The sequence below is a fragment of the Dipteris shenzhenensis genome, chromosome 11, assembly GCF_047967505.1.
Source record: "Dipteris shenzhenensis isolate YYH24624 ecotype China chromosome 11, Dip_SZ_1.0, whole genome shotgun sequence".
NCBI lineage: Eukaryota > Viridiplantae > Streptophyta > Polypodiopsida > Gleicheniales > Dipteridaceae > Dipteris > Dipteris shenzhenensis.
The window spans coordinates 376155-395857 of record NC_141606.1 but is presented as its reverse complement, the minus strand read 5'-3'; the positions used below and the strand labels follow the sequence as shown (position 1 = coordinate 395857).

Below are 19703 nucleotides of genomic sequence, written 5' to 3'. Positions count from 1 at the left end.
AAAACTCTCCAACTTGTGAATTTCTTGCTGGGATTGACACCACCTATGGGATCAGAAAGCAAGATAGAGCTCGAGGAAAGAATTTCAAGCAATGGCATGGGGGAGCTTATGGTAGGGATTGGGATCTACGGTGATCGCAAGCAATGCACAATTACAAATCACATCCACAAAAGGCATCGACGCCATGTTTCACGCACATGAGATTGACAAAAAGTCTCAACATATCAAAGCTCTTTGTTCTCAGCGAAGGTCATGTAGAAATACTAATTCACTTGGGCAAACAAGATGTGGCTATTGAAAAGTTCAACCATTCTAGGTTGAAATTTGATGCTATTAATGCAGCGGCGGCTAAGGATCCTTTGGTCACACAAGGTAATGGTAGTATTACTGAAACCATAGGTGCTTGGTTTGCTGGAGCTGGCACACTGCATTATTGCTGCTAGTAGATGATGATAGTGAGATTTTGGATGAAACAATGGCTACGATTTTATCCACGATAACTTTAGAGTTGTGGTGGAATTGGAAAAAGGGTTGCCAGCATGTTTGAGGGCCTCTTAGATGCTTCAATTGGCATGCTTATGAAAGCTTTACAGACAACAATTTCACTAATAGTGTTGTTGCAGTGTTTGAGCGCCATTTTGAGCGAAGGTGAAATTCTACTAATGATTTGGTCTTACAATAGAGAATCATGATTGTTTCCCTACTGATAGATCTTTCCTTTCTATTTCAATTTGAAATTTAGACTAGTGCTTAGGCACCTTGTCACGTACATGATTAGTACACACTTGAGCTTTTATTGATGCGTCTTAGTTTTTGTTTATGGACCCACCATGCTCTTAAATCTCTCTTCTCCTTTGGCACTATCTTGATTGATCTATACTAAGAGGGCCTTCAAGATAGCATATCCAAAGCTACTCTCCCCTCACACATATGTGTGGCTATGTGCTATATACAAAGTGCAAAATGCATTCCCGAGAGCATCTATGCTCATTTTCGATATTATTGGCCTGCTCGAAAATTGGGCTTGAAAAAGAGAAATTTAGAATTTTGATTTCCCAAAATTAATTCCTTTTACTTCTGGGTTAGTGGTGTGTACAAGTTTTCTATTTTCTTCCCGCCCCCCCCCTCTATTTTCTTCCCGCCCCCCTCTATTTTCTTCCGCCGCCCCCCCCCCTCTCTCTCTATGTGTGTGTGTGTGTGTGAGCGTTCCACCCTCTTTTCCATGTTACGCCTCCCAGGCCTTATGAATGATTTTCATCATTCATCTTGTTTATTTTTACGATGTGTTATACGTTCTATAACATAGATGACTGGTTTTCTAACGTTTGAGATGTCCTCTTAGCGAGGCCGGTTCAAATATCAACAACAACAAGAACAAATTTGGGACCGCCTCATGACCTTCCCCGCGAACACCCCAATCTGCCATCGCCCCCGCCTCTTTCGGTGCAGTTTCTCCCCCCTGCTGCTTTTTTAAATTTGTGGCTGCCCCTCTCTACGGTTTCTTTTTCGTAAACCTTCCTGCGGATCAATGTTTCGAAACTTTGCATGCTTCGGTTGAACCACATGTCACTCAAAGCTTCCCGGGCATGCTTTCGCGGCTGAGAATAGCCTTCATGTGGTACCATTCCTTTGACCTTGCGTTCATGAGGACCTTTATACAGAATGGTAGATATCGCAATCTTCCGTGACATAGTTCCCAATGGAGACTATACTATTGAGAAAGATGAAGTCATGCTGAAATTTCAATGGGAAGTTTCCATATTCTCGTCTACAAATTTCCAACACCAATGTTAATTGAAGAGCTATGGTCATTAAGATTAGTAACTTGATACTACTCCATCTACGAAACCAGATGTGCAATTTGTACTACAAGGATTCGCACAAAGAGATTTCTGAGATCCAAGGTGCTTGATGACTGACCTGGCTTTATTTAGCCCTTTCTTTTCGGGCCATGTGGAGGATGGGGCCCGTTCAGGAGGGGCACCTCTTTCATAGAAAACGAAACATTCCTTTCCCCTTAAGTTGTCTATAAGAAGAGAGCACTAGAGCAGTCCGTTAATATAGCTTACAGCTGTGGACATTTTGACATATCCTACTTCAGCAGGGAGTCGAAGGAAATTTTTCCTTTGGCTTGTAATTGGGTCTTGTACTTCAGCCGCTTGATGATGGCACTTGTAGTTTAGCAAATACTCCAATTGGACTTGGTCTAGGCCAGTATAAAGTCATTCTGCTCCCCCCCCCTTCCCCCCTCCCCCTTCCTTCACTCAGTCTTTGTTCCGAAGTCTGCCATTTGCACAGCTATGCACATTGGATGTTAGAAAAGCAACCTTAGTTTTCTTGCATTTTATGGGCTTCAATATTATGTTATTATGTCTACTGGAGAAAACAGTCTACTGGCTGACCTGAGTCGTCCATCTGGGCTGCCAGACCTTGGTTTGGTGGCTTATATACCCCTTCAACCCAGCCATGTGCTGGGCCTTTTGTGCCAGCCTATTCTGCCCATGTCAGGACCCACACAAGTTCCTGCAGGAGATGTCTCAGGAACAGGTTGAAGGCATCTTTGAACATTCCGGAATAGATGAGCTGTAAAGAAGATGACACACAAAAACTCATGTGCTTTGTTGTGAGTGAGTGTAAGAATGAGGCAGGATTGGGTTGCGATAGTCCCCCCTCCTTAGAGAGTATTTGCTATTTATTACTTAGCCAGAAGGCTGATAACAACTACGGCCTGTAGGCGGAGAACACTTGTATGAAGAGTTCACCCTTTCGGTGAGGATGGAGGATGGAGATGAGGCAGACTGCTCCTCCTCTCCATCTCCCTACTGCTGCCGGTTCCATTTAGGATCCAAAATGCACCCCTTACCGTAAGGGGCGTTAGGGGCATTAGAGGAGTTGTTGCACGTCTCTTATGCATAAGGGGTGTTACAATTTTAGTTTTTTTTTTTTTAGTGGGGAGTTTTTAGTTTTTTGTGGTGTGTGGGGTTAGGAGAGCATGGGGGAGGGAGACCTAGTGTATTTGGCTCTGGTGGAGGTTAGAAGTCATATCCTTCAATCTCTTTCTCCTCTATTTGGGCACGAAGTGCAATGACCTAGCTGTATTTGGCTCTAGTGAAGGGTGGAAGTCATATCCTTCAACCTCTTTTTCATCTACTTGGGCTTGAAGTGCCGTGACCTCTATTGCATGGAATCAGTCTTGGATGTCTGCTACAGTCTCCGGCATGCTCCTCCTTGGCCAAGCTAGTTAATAGTTCTGCCATTTGAAGCATTTGGTTGGCTTGATGATGGAGGATGGCAGACAGTGATGAGGTTTGGCTATGTTGTTGATAGAATTAGTGCCCAGGTATCCATCCTGACGACCTTGTAGTATTGGTGGGGGGTTGCTCCATTGGTAGGTCGGACGCTTGGGTACAATAGTAGTGTTGCTGATCTTGCACTAGGACAAGAGGATCTGATGTCAGCTATAGTACAGAGTTGTGTGGAGACTTGGGACAGCAAGTACAGAGCTGGAGTTGTGGGGGCCTGGTAAAGGGCCTGCAATAGGCCTCTATATGAGGCACAAGGGTGGCACAATGCCGCGTGTCAGGGAGGGGGGGTAGAGGCCAATAAATAGGCTGGCAAACCCCCTGACTTGACCACCTATTTATCGCCCCATAGGTCAGTGGGGAGGAAGGGCAGAAGTCAGCCAGGCAGGTCGGCCTGCATAGGGGCAATACTTTGCACGGATATGAGGGCTAAAGGCCCCTAGTTTTGAGCCCTAGAGGGGGTGGTTTTATAGAGCTATGAAGTCGGCTGAGGGCCAGACTGAGTCAGCCATAATGGGGTAGACTAGTCGGTATTTTTGGGGCCCCTTGAGGCCTATAAAAGGGCCCCTTGGAACGGAGTCATCCCACTGGTGCTGCAAACTGAGCTTATCTAGGGTTGGAACCTAGGCTATCTTCTAGGGTAGCAAGGTGATGAAGTCTTTGGACGGAGAGTCTACATACGCTCGAGGTGGAGCGTGCGGGCTCTGTGATCTAGAGATATCTGGCAGGTAGTAGAAGTACCTTGTGGTAAAGATTAGAGGACCACGTCCTGGTGGGACTCTGGATCTATCTTTTGCATTTGTGTCCATAGCTTTGGTCTCTATATCTGGCTGGATCATTGTCTATTTACTAGTCTGCACATCTATTTGAAGCACTTAAAGTTAAGAAGTTAGTGATTCCACAAATCACACACTATTGAGCTCCTGGGCTATTCTCTTCCACTGTGTGTACCCTCTGTTGGTTGATTTCTAACCCCCTCTTGGAAAAACAAAATATAAAAACATATGTAATGCCTCTTATGCCAATTTAAGAGTCTTAGAGTCTTGTACCTTATGTGTCTCTATACGGCATTAGTCCAAGTAGGGGCTTGATGCTGAACTGTGCTGGAGCTGGTGTCGGGGACTGCTCTTGCTCTGGATGCAACAAGACTGCTCCTAACTGACAGTAAACTCCCCTTAATTTGGTAGAATATGCAGGAAGGTTAGAGTAGTGAAGTACCTTATGTTTTAGGAAAAAGGTAGGAGAGGAAGATCATGGGCTGGATCTTCAACAGGGACTTGTGAGGGGCTGCACAAGGACAGGAGGAAGTCAATCCTTTTTAGAATTCAGCTGAGTATTGAACTCTTGCTGTATATTCTATTTCAGTAATGAAGTACAAGTCATGAATTAATTGCCAAGTACAACTAGAGCCCTTATATAGGTATGGCCCATGGCAGTACAAAGCAGTATTGCTTATGGGATTACCTCCTAGGATGCCACGTGGCAACTTATGGTATCCCCTAAAAAAAAGAAAACACTTACAAGCCAATAAAGGCCTTTCTACTAACTTTTAGCCTAAGTAAAAAGTAACCCTCTGTTACAATCCTCCCTCCTCAAATAGAAATTTGTCCTCAAATATGAAAAGGCTGTAACCTGGACATACAATGCTCCTCGTAAACCTGAACAGCTCAATTCTGGTCATATCAACTGAACAATGAAGTTTCTCAGTCAATACCTCCCTGTAGACATGCTGATCTGTAAATGGATCATATAATATTCCCAAGAAATCAAGCAATCGGGTGGAAGAGCTATGCTGTCCAATATAACAGATCTGATCATATAATCCAGTGAGAGACATGCTGATCTGAGAAAGGATAGTGAATGCTGGCTGCAGCATGTCCATATATGCTATATAGCAAGAGAAAATCAAATCTGCTCATAAAGACTCAATTTTGGCCATAGAATTCAGCTAAGCAATTGCGGGTACTGCTCCACAATTGTAGATGGCTGCCAAGAAGACTCCTCATCAGCTAGACCTCTCCATTTGATAAGATATTCCATGTAGGACTTGTTCCTCAACACATGATCTCTAAATCCAAGGATCTTCTCAAGTATATACTCAATTTGGCCCTCTTCATCCATAGGAGGTAGCTCTTCCATAACTTTCTCCTTAGGCCCCAAATACTTCTTGAGCAGTGATACATGGAATACTTTGTGTATTCTAGAGGATGGTGGGAGCTCCAACTCATAAGCCACTTCCCCAACTTTCCTCAAAACCTTGTAAGGTCCATAATACCTATGAGCAAGTTTAACATTGGTATTACCTTTCAAAGAAGCATGCCTAGACTTATGTAATCTGAGAAATACATAATTCCCTTCTTCAAAATGAAGATCTCTCCTATGCTCATCAGCATAATCCTTCATCCTTGCTTGGGCCCTTACCATATTATCTTTACATTGCTGTAATAGAGCAGTCATGTGAGCCAAATCATCCTTGGCTTGCTGGCTTGTCAATGCTTGATCAATAATGGTTGATGGGACATGAGCTTTACAGCCAAACATGGCTTCAAAAGGGCTCATACCAATTGAAGTATGCTTGGTGGTATTATAACAAAATTCAGCTAGATGCAACCATTGATCCCACGATGCTTGGGTCTCAAAGCAAAAATGCCTTAGATACTCTTCCAACCAGCGGTTAACCCTCTCCATTTGCCCATCAGTTTGAGGCTGATCTGCTGTACTTGGGGTAAGAAGTGTTCCCATAGAACTGAAAAGCTCTCGCCAAAAATGCCCTATGAACTTAGCATCACGATCACTCACAATCTCTTGAGGAAGTCCATGTAATTTAAACACATTCTCCATGAATTGCTTAGCCACCTTGGAAGCTGTAAATTGGGTCTTAGTAGGAATGAAGTGGGCAGCTTTAGTAAGTCTATCAACAACCACAAAGATACTGTTCCAACCCTTAGAGGTCACTGGTAGACCTGTAATAAAGTCCATGCTGATATGTGTCCATTTACCTTGAGGTATAGGTAGAGGTTGTACTAGACCAGCTGGCCTCAAATTCAACTCCCTATTTTGTTGACAGGGCTTACAGCCTTGAACATAAGCAAGAACATCCTTCCAAAGCCCCTTCCAGTAAAAACTCTGTTTTACCTTATCATACCTCTTGTTGAGGCCTATATGCCCAGCCATAGGAGATGAGTGAAATCCTTGCAAGATTAGCAGCTTATAGGAGGAATTTTCAGTCAGAAATATTCTATCATTATACCACAAGAGCCCATTGTGCAACTTGAAATTGGGATACTACTGACAGTCAGGATCTTGCAAGTCTTGGAACATAGTAGCTGCTTGAGGATTATTGAGATACTCTTCTTGAATGCCATGGATCCAATCTTTATAAACCTCAGTAATAGATGATAAAGTACAATCCCATATCCTGGAAAGAGAATCTGCCACAATATTTTCTTTGCCCATCTTGTAATCTATGTCAAAGTCATAGTTTTGCACAATAGATAGCCATCTCCTTTGCTTGGGTGATAGAGAAGACTGAGATAGAAAATATCTGAGAGTCTTATGATCAGTCTTTACCTTGAAATGGCTGCCATAAATGTAGTGGTGCCACTTTTTGATTGCATGAAGTATTGCCAACATCTCTTGGTCATAAATGTGGAAACTTGACTCCTTGTCATCCAATTTCCGACTTTCAAAGGCAATAACTTCATGACTCTGCTTTAGGACAGCTCCAATGCCCCTTCCACTAGCATCAGCCTCAATTATAAAAGGTTGAGAGAAATCAAGACATACCAAGATTGGCGCTGAAGTTAATGCCTCCTTTAATGCTTCAAAGCTCTTATTGGCACTGTCAGACCATTGGAAAGCATTCTTATTGAGAAGATCAATGAGAGGAGCTGCCAATTTGGCAAAATGCCTTATAAACCTTCTATAAAATGATGCTAGACCAAGGAACCCTCTCAGCTTGGTGATATTCTGAGGTATAGGCCAATCCTTTACACACTTTACCTTGCTGGGATCCACCTTAATGCCACTACTGTTGACAATATGGCCCAAATATTCCACTTCCTCAGCCATGAAAGTGCATTTTGATTTGGCATACAACTGGTGTGTCCTCAATACTTCCAATACTTGCTGGACATGCAATAAATGCTTTTCTTTCGTTTTGCTGTAGATCAATATATCATCGAAGAATACCAACACAAATTTATAGAGGAAAGGTTGCAATACCTTGTTCATTAGGGCCTAGAAAGTTGCAGGTGCATTGGTTAGGCCAAATGCCATCACTTTGAATTGATAAAGCCATCACCTCTTCCCTTTCAGCTCTAGAAAGTCTGTATGGAGCTTTGTTGATTGGCTTAGATCCTGGCTCGAATACAATTGCATGATCCACATCTCTCATGGGAGGGAGATGGTTGGGAAGATCAGCAAATACATCAGAGTATTGCTGAAATAGGGACTGCATGTCTTTATCCTCCACCAACAACCCATTACCCTCTTGAGGCTTGGTCAACTGAATAGCATATACTCCACAAACACTTTTGAGGTCTCTGGCCATTCTTCTTGCAGAAATTAAGTACAATTTAGGAGATTGGTGACCCATCAAAGTGATGTGCTTACCTTCATGCATAAACTTCATATACAGCTTGTCAAGGTCCATAGAGAATTCTCCCAAGGTTCTCAACCATTCACAACCAAGGACAATGTCAATAGGTCCCATTTCCAAGACAAATAGATCTCCATGAAAAGTATAGTCTTGAGAAAGTTACGCTCCTGCGAGCTTCCTCCTCCTTCGCTCCCCGTCTACCCCCCCTCGCTACCTGCGCGGCCCTCTCCCTCCCTTCGTCGACTGCTGCCATGCAGCCTTCGCCCCCCCTCTCCGCTACGCTCTCCCTCTCTCCGCCAACTCCTCCGCCCGTCGCTACCCCCCCCCCCTCTCCTCGCCACACTCACTCCGTCCCGCTCCGTCTCGCTCCCCTCCTCTCCTCTCCTCTCACCTCACCCCATCCCACCTCCCTCCGTTCCGCTCCACTCACCTCGCCCTTCCCGCCTCGACCCCCCTCTCTCCGCTCCACCCCGCCCACCCGCTCCGTTCACCTCACCCCGCTCCACTCACCGCACCCCGCTCCACTACGCTCACCTCACCCAACCCGCCTCACACCACTCCGCTCCGCTCACCTCACCTTAGTTCACCTCACCACCCTTAGTCCTCGCCTTTTTTTTTTTTTTTTTTGGGGGTTTTTTGGGCCACCCCTTGTCCCCGCCCACCTTCTTCCACCCTTAGCCCCTTACCTCTCACCCCCCTCTTCTTTTCCTTTCACCTGCCTCGGGAGTTTGCAGTTAGTCAAGCGATATGGCGGCTACGTGCCCGGAACCGGTGGCCCAGACGGACTCCCCCCTCCACCAACCTATCGCGTTACCTTGACAGAGCACCAGGTCTCCTTGGTGAAGCAGGCCGCCACGGACTTCTCCCAGACATCAGTTTATGGGAGGGTCATTGGCTTCTCTCCTTCACGAGCAGACATCAGGGATTGGTTGCAGTCCACCCTCTACCTCGAGGACAGTCACATTGAGGAGGTGCCACTCATGGGACGTGGCATTTTCTGGCTTAAGCTCTCCTCAGCACAGGCTGCGAGCGACATAGTCAGGCGATCCCCTACTTCTGTGGGTGGGAAGATCATCCTCATGGTCCCTTGGTACAGGGGTTTCAGTGTAGCGGACTTCGATTCTCGCTTTCGCATTCCTCGACACCCAGTTACCCTTATCTTCCCAGGTCTCGCAACCGAGCTTCGCCCCATCATCAAGGACCTAGGGGCACACTTTGGTTGGCCTATGCAGGACACTTATGTTGATGCGACGGCAGCCCAAGGGGTGCCACGTGTCAAAGTGGCAATCCTTGATCCACAGAGCATCCCGTCGGAGTTCGAGATAGAGACAGACACAGGTGTGGTGACGCAGCGCATTCTGGTCACTAGTCGCCCAAACCAGTGTCTGAGATGCCATGGCTTCGGGCACCAGGCTCGCTCTTGTCCTCGCTTCACGGGTACAGATTCCCAGAAGACCCCCGTTCAGGTAGCTCAGGATACTCCGCTCTAGTCAGCGACATCCCCTCCCGAAGGGGAAGGCTGGACGGAAGTCAAACGAAAACGGAAGGGCAACAAGGCAGGCTCCAAAAAACCTTCCCAGCCACAGCCAGAGCCCCCTCAGATGATCCCTACTCATCAGCAACCCGGTAAGGGGAAGGAGAAAGGAAAGGAGAAGGTCAGCCAGCCTCCCCCTCATCCCTCACCCCGCCCTCCCCCACCTCCCCCCTCCTCGATTCTCCGACCCCCACCCCCCCCTCCAGGATCACCCCCCGCACCAGTGGTTTCCGTTCCACCCTCTTCCTCGAGCATGACCCAGAAGGAACCCCCCCCACCTGCGCCACCTTCAGCCCCGAAGCCTGCACAGACCTCACCCTCGTCTATCCTTCCGGGCCCGACGGCGGGGATAGGCCTTTCCCCACAGGTGGCCAGCACCCCTCCCTCCGGTTCAGACTCCTCATCTTCATGCCCAAGCCCAAGGGCTGCTCCTAGAGCTCTTCCATTGGAGTTTTACCGAGCAGGTCCTTGGGACTACTTGGATGCAGCGGGTATTGGCTCTTTTCCCGCATGCCTAGACATCAGCATCTTCTCTTCCGCAAGGGAGCGGAGGGTAAGGTGTCCATCTTGGCTCCGCACGATGGTCCTAGCTATTCCTTCACTATCTCCAGTGAAGGGAATGAGCAATGGACGAATGAAAATGTTTGGGAGACGATACGAGACCAGACCCAGGAGCAGGTGCAGGACTGGATTGGTAGCAGAGCAGCGGAGCTTCTTCAGCAGCAGTGGCAGGAGGGCGATGTTCGACTCCTGGTCATTATCAGACCACCGCTGGAGTGGGCCTACGCGGAAGGGCTTCGCCCCTGGAGGACTTCAGAGGTTGCAGGCTTCTCCAGCATTTCCTTGGCGGAGGCGTCGAGCTGGTTAGAGAGAGATTACCACCACGGGACGAAAGGCCTTTCCCCTCTGCTGAAGGTTTTAGAGGATGGGTCCGATGATCCGGCCTCTCCTTCGAAACCTTCACAGAAGCGCCTTCGTCTCCACACAGGACATCCTCCGACCACTTCGACTTCGACCGCAAGCAGACAGCTGTTTGTGGCCCACCTTCCCTCCTCATGAGTTTACGCATTATCTCTTGGAATGTCAACGGGTTCCACTCATCAGGCACCTGTGGCCCCAGGAAGATGGTGCTCAGACAGGAGCTCCAGCCAGCTTTGGTGGGAAAGGTAGATGTGCTCCTACTACAGGAACACAAGCTTTCGGCTTCACAGACTAGTATTTGTGGGAAGGTCCTCACAGGACGCTCCCACACCTATTGGGAACCTTCGATTGGCGAGCAGGGGAGAAGCGGAGGTGTCTGTACCTCCATCGACGCTTCTCTAGTTCAGCATGTGTTTGGTTCTTGCACTTTGATCCCAGGACGTGCGCTTTGGGTGGGCTTGCATATTGAGGGATCCCGCATCGGCATCCTCAATATCTACGCTCCGACTGATCTCAGACGTAGATCCGTTTTTTGGAGATCCTTGACAGACCTATTACCAGAGATGGACTCTTGGATTGTAGGAGGGGACTTCAACAACCTTGAGACCTTAGAGGATCAGCAGGGAAGGGGCCTAGAGTTCCTCGGTATAGCTCAGGTAGAGTAGGCAGATTGGGACTCCTTCCTCTTTGCAGTTGGAGGCCGGGACAGCTGGAGGGAGCCTTCCTTTCGCAGATGGCCTGGGAGTCTGGACTTCTCTTGGGGTTACAGGAGGGAGGGAGGCAGACTCCTGGAGAGACTGGACCGTTTCTATGTCAGTGATTGGGCGCTTGGCAGAGGAGGAGAGTCAGGAGTGGTTCCAGGGACGACACTTTCAGACCATGCCCCAGTCATCCTAGTCCTGGACTCGGCCTCTCAGTCCTCACCTCCACATTCATGCCGGATCCCAGATTCCATATACACCAGAGCAGCGGTTCACAGCAGGATTGTGGACCTATGGGAGTAGGAGTGGGACCCTACCAGGGATATGGCAGCACCGGTAGCGCAGGCACTTGATGAGTCTAGCCGCATTTGCCAGCAGGAGGCGATTCAGGTCAGACAGCGGGGTTGGGCGCGGGAGAGGGGTCTCAGACGTGACCTCGCCTCGATTCAGAGGACGCAACAGTCTTCTCCAGGCTCTGAGGAGCTCAGACAGCACCTCGCCTCGATTCAGAGGATGCAGCAGTCTTCTCCAGGCTCTGAGGAGCTCAGACAGCAGGAGGTTCGGGCCCGGGCCATGCTAGAGGAGATCACCCAGCGTCGCTCAGAGTTTTCATTTCATGCTTCCAAGTCCTTCTGGGCTAGGAAAGGCGACAGGATGTGCAGGGAGTTCTTCAGGACTCATGGACAGAGGTCAGCAGGGGAACAGCTCCGTTCTCTTAGGGCGCAGGATGGTAGTGTCAGGACAGATCCAGATGAGGTCCGGGACTTAGTGACAGACTTCTACAGATCTTTATTCCAGCAGGAGCCCCCAGACCCTCGTGGTCGCATTTGCAGGGAGGAGGTGTGGAGATCTACACCGAGACTCGTGCAGCCCAGCATGAGCGATACCCTTCTCGCACCCTTCACAGTTGCGGAGATGCAGGATGCGGTGAGTGCTATTGATGGGTAGAAATGCCCAGGTGAGGATGGCCTCTCTAGAGCTTTCTTCACCACCTTTTGGGAGCAGATCCACCGGCCCTTGCTCGCAGCCTTCCAGCACATCTTCTCCAGCGGGCAGATGTCAGAGAGCCTTGCAACAGGCCTGATTTGCCTCATTCCCAAAGGGGGGCACTACCAGGAGATCAGACAGTGGCGCCCAATCACCCTCCTCCCGACCGCCTACAAAATCCTCGCCAAGATGATCAGCAGTCGCATCCGCCCCCTGCTACACGATCTGATTCACGACACCCAGACTGGTTTTGTCCAAGATCGCAGCATCTTGGACAACATCTTCACTTTCTTAGAGGCGACGGAATGGGCCCAGCACAGTGGACAGCACCTTGCCATACTCCTCGACTTTGAGAAGGCGTACGACAGGGTAGACTGGTCTTTCTTGGAAGGTACACTCGCTCGGTTCGGTTTCCCGGACGAGTGGATTAGAGGTATTGCTAGCCTTTACAGATCGGCCTTCAGACGGGTTATCATTAGCGGCAGGATGGGGGAGAGATTCACACTTGAGCGCTCGGTACGTCAGGGCTGTCCATTAGCGCCTTACCTCTTCCTATTTTTTGCGGAGGCCATGACACACTTCCTTCGAGCTCGCACCACTGGTCTTCGCGGGATGCGTCTCCCTATTCGAGAGGATGCCGAGCTATTGGACTCTGAGTATGCAGACGACACAGCCCTATACGTGCAGGATGATGTCGAGTCACTGGAGCGTGTGAGACTGTCCCTAGAGATGTTTTGCCTTGCGGCTGGAGCGAAAATCAACTGGCATAAGTCAGTTGGTTTTCTTACGGATCCGGGAGCCAGCTCACAGTGGGGTATTTTCCTGGGGTTTCGTTGGATCCGTAGAGGACAGACGACACGTTACCTGGGATTCCAGGTAGGCCTGGACATCACACCGGCTCAGCAGTTCTTGCCGGTCCTAGCCTCCATACGACGGAAGCTTGCTTTCTAGAGCACGGCTCGACTTTCCTTGGCAGGCAAGGCCCTTGTGGTCAACCAGGTCCTTCTTGCCACTGCTTGGTATGTGGCCTCTTGCTGGTGTTTCTCGAGGTCTTGTGTAGCCCAGCTGAGGAGACTGGTGCGGAACTTCCTATGGTCTGGTTCAGACGGCTCCGGCACCACGAGAGCTAGGGTCGCCTTGCAGACGGTCATTCTCCCCCAGGCAGAGGGTGGCCTCGGCATCATAGATCCAGAGCTTCAGAGTCAAGCACTTCTTGGCAAGCTAGTCATTCGTGGCCTGACCCCAGGAGGACAGACGTGGAAGCTCTTGCTACAGCATGGTCTCAGTGGGTGTATCCCCCAGTTAGGGGGTGTTTGGCAGCCTTCTATCCGATGGATTTTCACTTCAGCACCTTTGACTCAGCCCCGTTCCCCCTTCCTCCGTAGCCTCATTTCAGTCTGGAGGAAGTTGCGACACAGCCTCTCCCAGGTCCCTCCTAGCTACTGAGAGGAGACAGACAGACAGCCCCTGATCTGGAGCGGCCAGGTGACAGATGGTACAGGTCGTCAGCTCGGAGAGAGATCCCATATCCCTTGGCCGCTTTGGGCGCGTGGGCCCGCGCGCTCGTTCCAGGTTTGGAGGGACGTCTACAGTTTGCTGAGTCCAAGCGAGCTGGCAGCAGCAGTAGGTACGGCTCGTGGGATCCAGGCTCAGCGAGCGGAGATTGATGCTGCCATCCTTGCAGGTTGGAGGATTCCCGTAGACACCAGACAGCTCTTCCCGGGAGATGAGAGGTGGCTCGGACAGTTCACTCCATGAGGCATTCCTTTGGTGGTGGCAGGCCTCTTCTCGGACTCTTCGGTACACTTCTTCTCCATCACTGATGGCAGTCGCCTACAGAGCAGAGAGGCCATGATCGACCCCCAGCTTCCCTGGCAGCGCCTTCGCATTGTAGGGCTGCAAGGGAAGACATGGCGTATAGACCCCCTGATTATACAGGACCAGGATTGGAGACTCTGGATTTGGGAGGGCCGCTCCTTGTCAGAGGTGGAGTGGGACCCAGGGGAGTGGCGTTGGCCACCATCGGAGACCTCAGAGAAGCCCACCCCCTTCTTTTCTTACAGTGCATGCACGGGTCGGCGTGCTCTTAGGGCTCTCCAGTGTGGGCTACCCACAGAGGCACATAGCTGGTATGCCCAGGGGATATCCTTGGTCTTTCTTCGCACTTTCTGGAAGACTCTTTGGGCTACCTGGCGTCCAAGGAAGATCTCCTACTTCCTTTGGATGGTGGTACACAAGGGGCTTCCAGTTGGCAGCTGGCTGAGACAGATGGGGCAGGAGGGGCATTGCCTGATGTGCTTTCAGGAGGAGGAGACCCTAAAGCATTGCCTTTGGAGCTGTTCGCATGCGCAGACGGTTTGGAAGGGAATCATGGGGATCTTAGCTAGGACTACACCCGAGCTAGGACCGATCACTTGGGGAGCCGTTTGTTGGTGCAGCACTGAGCCGGGGCATCACTTGGCCTATGAGTTCTCTAGACAGGATCCCGTCTTTTTCATCACGCAGGCCACTTGGGCTTACATGGACAGCTTCCCTTGGCATCTGACAGAGACAGATGCAGGAGCGTTGCCTCGACACCCAGTTTGGGAGATCATAGGGAGCATCGCAGGCTGGCATATCTGGACTTCCAGATGCGCGCAGACTGTAGGAGCTCAGACTACCTCTACTACTCAGACCCTAGCAGATATATGGAGCACGATCATTCACACGTACAAGGGTCAGTGGGATCAGATACAGGGAGAGTCCCGAGCAGGGAAGGAAAAGAGACGACGTTTCCTTCGCCACTGGGATCACCGGGAGTTATTCTTCCAGCACTCCACTCAGAGTCTTCAGTGGCATTACGCCCCTTCACCGTGGCTGTTTGTCCACTCCCCAATGATTATGCCCTAGGAGGCTTGTATTTAGCTTTTTGACTTCTCGGGCTGAATCTATTTTGTGATTACAGCCCGCTGGCCTTTAGGCCTTCTTGTACTCTCGCTTTCAAGTAATATAACTAGCACTACTTTTTGCGCAAAAAAAATAGTCTTGAGAAAGTTGCACTTGAGCAGCCTGACAATATTGCTTACTGTGGGAATGCTGACCATTAGCCACCTCAACTTTGATCCCATGATCCAAAGTGGATGGGCATAACCTCGCTGTTTGAAGTGTCTTTGCATTAATGAAGTTACGAGTGCTCCCACTATCAACCAAAATGTGGGCTGGTCTGTTATTGATTGTTCCTTTTAACCTAAGGGTTTGAGAGCCCTTGTAGCCCATAAAAACATCAGGAGATATGCTGTACACAACTGATTGTGTATCCCAATACACTTCATCATCATCAACAGCATCATTTCCATCAAAATTTCGGATCTCATCCTTATAACCTTCAACAACTTCAATGTTCCATTGTCTAGATCTATTCGAGCACCTTGGTAAACTATCATCCATAAGCATGGTGTCAAACATGGATAACCCACCTGGATCAAAGGGAAAGGTGGTCCCCTTTTGGAACTATGATCCTTTACATCATCAAGGCCTTCATTCGCACAGTCCTGATATTCATGAAATTCAGATTCTACTGCAGATGTATTAGGAGATAAATCCTCATCAATCTCTAGAATCAAGCTCAACTTTGCTCCTGTTTTTGCTTTGCACACATTCCTATGTTCAGGGGTCCACTTCTCACCACAAAGGTAGCACAAATTCTTCTTCTTCCTGTCATCAACAATTGCTTGAGATAACTGCTTAACCAACTTGTTTCTTTTATCACTCAGATCATCCTTTGGAGTGGGTTTAAAGGATGACTTTACATCTGTAGCCTTGTAAGCCTTAGGTCGCATTATGCATAATATGAGTTTCACGGTATTAGAGAGTGCTCTAATGACCGAGATTAAAGAAACTCAAAAGATGGACGAGTTCGTCCAGAGCCTTTGGCCTAAGGATCATGTATTTAGACCCGGGAAAAAGGGTGACCTGGCATCCAGAAAAGGCCAGACTTATGCAAGATATACCATAAGAGATGGTACGCTAAAAAGGAATGGAAAGGTAGTAGTACCTAATTAGAATGATCTCAGACAGAGAGTCATTCAACAATGCCATGATAGCCCATGTGCGGGACATCTAGGAGTCGAGAAGACATATGATTTCGTGAAGCGAGATTTCTTTTGGCCAAAGATGAAAAAGCATATTCATGAATATGTGACACGTTGTTTTTCGTGTCAGGTAAGTAAGGCAGAGCAGGTGAAGCCACCCGAACTTTTACAATCTTTGGAAATACCACTAGGTAGGTGGGAGAGCATTTCCATGGACTTTATTGTAGGTTTGCCTACGACACAAGGTAGGTATGATTCTATCCTTGTGGTAGTTGATCGTCTTACCAAGATGGCTCACTTCATTTCAACTAGAGAGTCTTTTTAGTGCCCCGCAATTGGCGGATTTGTTTATTGGATTACCCAAATCCATAGTGTCAGACAGGGATGTCAAATTTACCAGTCATTTTTGGACTGTGGTGTTTGAGGCACTAAGGACTGAGTTGGGAATGAGTAGTAGGGATCATCCAGAAACGGATGGTCAGATGGAAAGAATCAACTAAATTTTAGAGGACATGCTTAGAGCATATGTGTCATTGAGGCAACATACATGGTACAAGTGGTCGCCACTATTAGAATTTGCCTACAATGATAGAAAACATTTCTCTACAGGGTTCAGTCCGTTTGAGCTGAACTATGGTTATAGACCAGCGAATCCAACTACAGTTGGAGTACCTCAAAAAATGCCTAGTGCCGCAAACTTTGTAGTTCAGATGCGGGAGATGCTAGCACTTGCGAGAGCTAACATCCGCCAAGCTATGGATAGAGCTAAGCCGTATGCGGATGAAAACAGATCCATTAGAGAATTTAAGGAAGGAGACAAAGTTTTTCTCAGAGTTCCTTCGCACTCTAAGTCTTTGACTGCAGGAGAGTGTGCTAAGTTATCACCCTGATATTGTGGGCCGTGGTTAATTCTAAAAAGAATAGGCAAGGTGGCCTATAAATTAGAATTACCACAGGGTTGTAAGGTGCACTCAGTGTTTCATGTTTCTTGTTTAAAGGAATTTTTGCATACAGGTGACTCACTAATCGAGGGCGTTGTTTTGTTTCAGGAGATAGAGGATAATGCAGGACACAAACCAACAAGAATCTTGGACCGAGGAACAATGCAAGTACGTAATCGGAAGATACCCACGGTGTTGGTTGCATGGCATGGTTTACCTCTATCAAAAGGTACCTTGGAATCCGTATACCAGTTATGGAGAGTGTTCCCAGACTTTATCATCGAGGACGCTGATGCCTGAAGAGGGAAGGAATGTTACGCTCAAGTTGAGGTAACATGACCTCGGAAGGGTCAGTCGACATTTTCCTTTAAAGAATCAATGTTTGTATTATATTTGTTTGGGCTTCACGTAAATGATTAAAAAGGAATCAAGGTCAAGGTCCTTGGTGAGGGTGACATGGCACAAGTCTAGGTGGATCTAAGGCTAAGGGGTCTAAATGCATTAAATGTGCCAAGGGGCAAATGATTTCAATGATATCCCAAGAGAGGGGTAAATGATGCATTTAGGAGGTAACCTAGAATGAAGACATGTGGCATACTAGATCCATCTAGGGAATTGGGGCTCGGTGGAACTTTGCAAGCAGGAGCTTTCACGTAAGATTTTTTTTTCCGAGTTTTGCAATCACCAAGGTTGGCTGGGAGGATTAATCTTTGTGTTTGCACCGTGATTGATCGTAGACAAGGTATATTGGAACAGCTTATACGTTAGTGGAGCGTAGGAGCGTATCAGAGAACATGCACCTATGTACTAAATCTGTCCTAATCTTGTGCTGTAGAATTTTTAATGCTTTCAGAAATGATTGACTATGTGAGGTGCCAAAAACGAAGTACATCCAGGCATGTGAGGATTTGAGCAATGTCAAAAGGGCCCTTTGCCCACGAATTTCTGTCATATGGAATCACCTTCTTAAATTGGAATGATGCACTAAATGTGAAAGCAAAGCTGCTTTTGTTTTCTCAAATTTTATGAGGATCATCCATTATGTGAGCCAATTGTGTCGAACAGAAGAAGAATTGTGATTGCACTGAAATTGCTTATGTAAAGCGAATCACTATTTCAACAAGATGAACTAATCCTTGATGGCCGAGGGGGATGAGGGATGCCTATTTGGGTGAAACATGGGGAGAGGGGGGCCAAGGAGGGGAGAGGGGCCAAGGAGGGAAGAATAACTTTAAGAGGGTTTGATTGGCCAAGGGGGTTTACGATAGCCTTTACAAATATTTTGAGATCGCAAGAGTGCAATTGCAAATAGTATTTAATGTACTATTTTCACAAACACAATGCAAGCTTTGCCTTTGTAGAGTGTTGTTGCTCCCATATTAGCCTCTTTCACCAAGAGACGTACAGTCAAGATTATTGTGGTATTGGTGAAAGTTATATTGTGTGCAAGAGGTTCGCTGACCGACTCTTTTACTAGTTCACTTCCATGGAAATATTATCAAATTCTTTTGACAAGACTTTATGCTACATCTCTCAGAGAGCTCTCAACAATTCCATTGGTATTATTACATGCAAGTTGCCTTGCAAAATCCTTGCTACAATGATTAAGTATTTTTCTCTTTGGCACCATCCATGATGGTGTCACGTATCGAGCTAACAGGATCTCACAAGGCCTATCATATTTGCTAATATTGATAGGGTCTTGGCCAAAGATTGGGGTGCAATCAGGATTTCGAGGAATGGTTATGAACCTTAGAAGTCTAATTTTAGGGATATGGTTAGGTCTAACTGCCTTAATCATACGATAAGTTTTTTAAATTCTTTAATCCAGACCTAGTAAGTTTGCATAGTGCAACTCAGCTTGTGCACAGTTTGGATGAAACAAGCTGGCTTTTCTACCTTGAACATTTTGCACCACCACACTCTCTCACCTTCTTGGTGTGTTTATTGTGTCAGTCTAATTTTAGGGGTATGGTTAGGTCTAACTGCCTTAATCATACGATAATTTTTGTAAATTCTTTAATCCAGACCTAGTAAGTTTGCATAGTGCAACTCAGCTTGTGCACAGTTTGGATGAAACAAGCTGGCTTTTCTACCTTGAACATTTTGCACCACCACACTCTCTCACCTTCTTGGTGTGTTTATTGTGTCAGTCTACAAAATTTCCATTTTTGGCCCAGGATTGAAGCCTTCTTTAACTCACCACATGTTTTCACCCTCTAGGATATGATCACAGATCATCTGATTGCCGTCCTGAGCTTTCTTGAGCTGATTTTCATTTTGAAATTATACCATTTGGAACCTTTTTTTCTCACCATATTCTTCTTCTACAGTCCTCTACATCTCTACAACAAAGCGGTTCATGGTTTTGGCGTCTTGCTGGAAGGCCTAAGGGGTGAACAACATGCTTCCTTGTTCAAGTGCAATTTCATCTCAGAGATTTTCTCGGCTAGATTGTGACGTTTTGTATATGTCTGGAATAATGCGATTTACCTTTGGACATTTGTTACTGGTTTTCCCCATTGCAAATTGCTCTCCAATATCATCTGTGGAAAGCAAATTTGCGATTTGCAACTTGACATTATGTGTTTCAACTTTGCACCTGTTAGAACAACAAAAATATGAATTTGTACGATTGGATATATTC

At 47.5% G+C, this 19703-nt stretch overlaps 1 protein-coding gene across 2 annotated transcripts in view; it reads left to right on the top strand.

Annotated features, from left to right (window-relative positions):
• Nucleotides 1-1190: 1190 nt before the first annotated feature.
• LOC147896447 (uncharacterized) overlaps nucleotides 1191-19703 on the top strand; it is a 35150-nt gene continuing 16637 nt past the window's right edge. The window contains exon 1 of one of the 2 annotated variants that reach the window (XM_087381590.1): nucleotides 1191-1443. In XM_087381590.1, the coding sequence (XP_087237716.1) occupies nucleotides 1394-1443 (50 nt within the window). In that variant the 5' untranslated portion in view covers nucleotides 1191-1393. Of the gene's footprint in view, nucleotides 1444-1540; nucleotides 1619-19703 lie in introns of those variants that run through there. The other variant, XM_087381591.1, reaches the window with a different exon arrangement.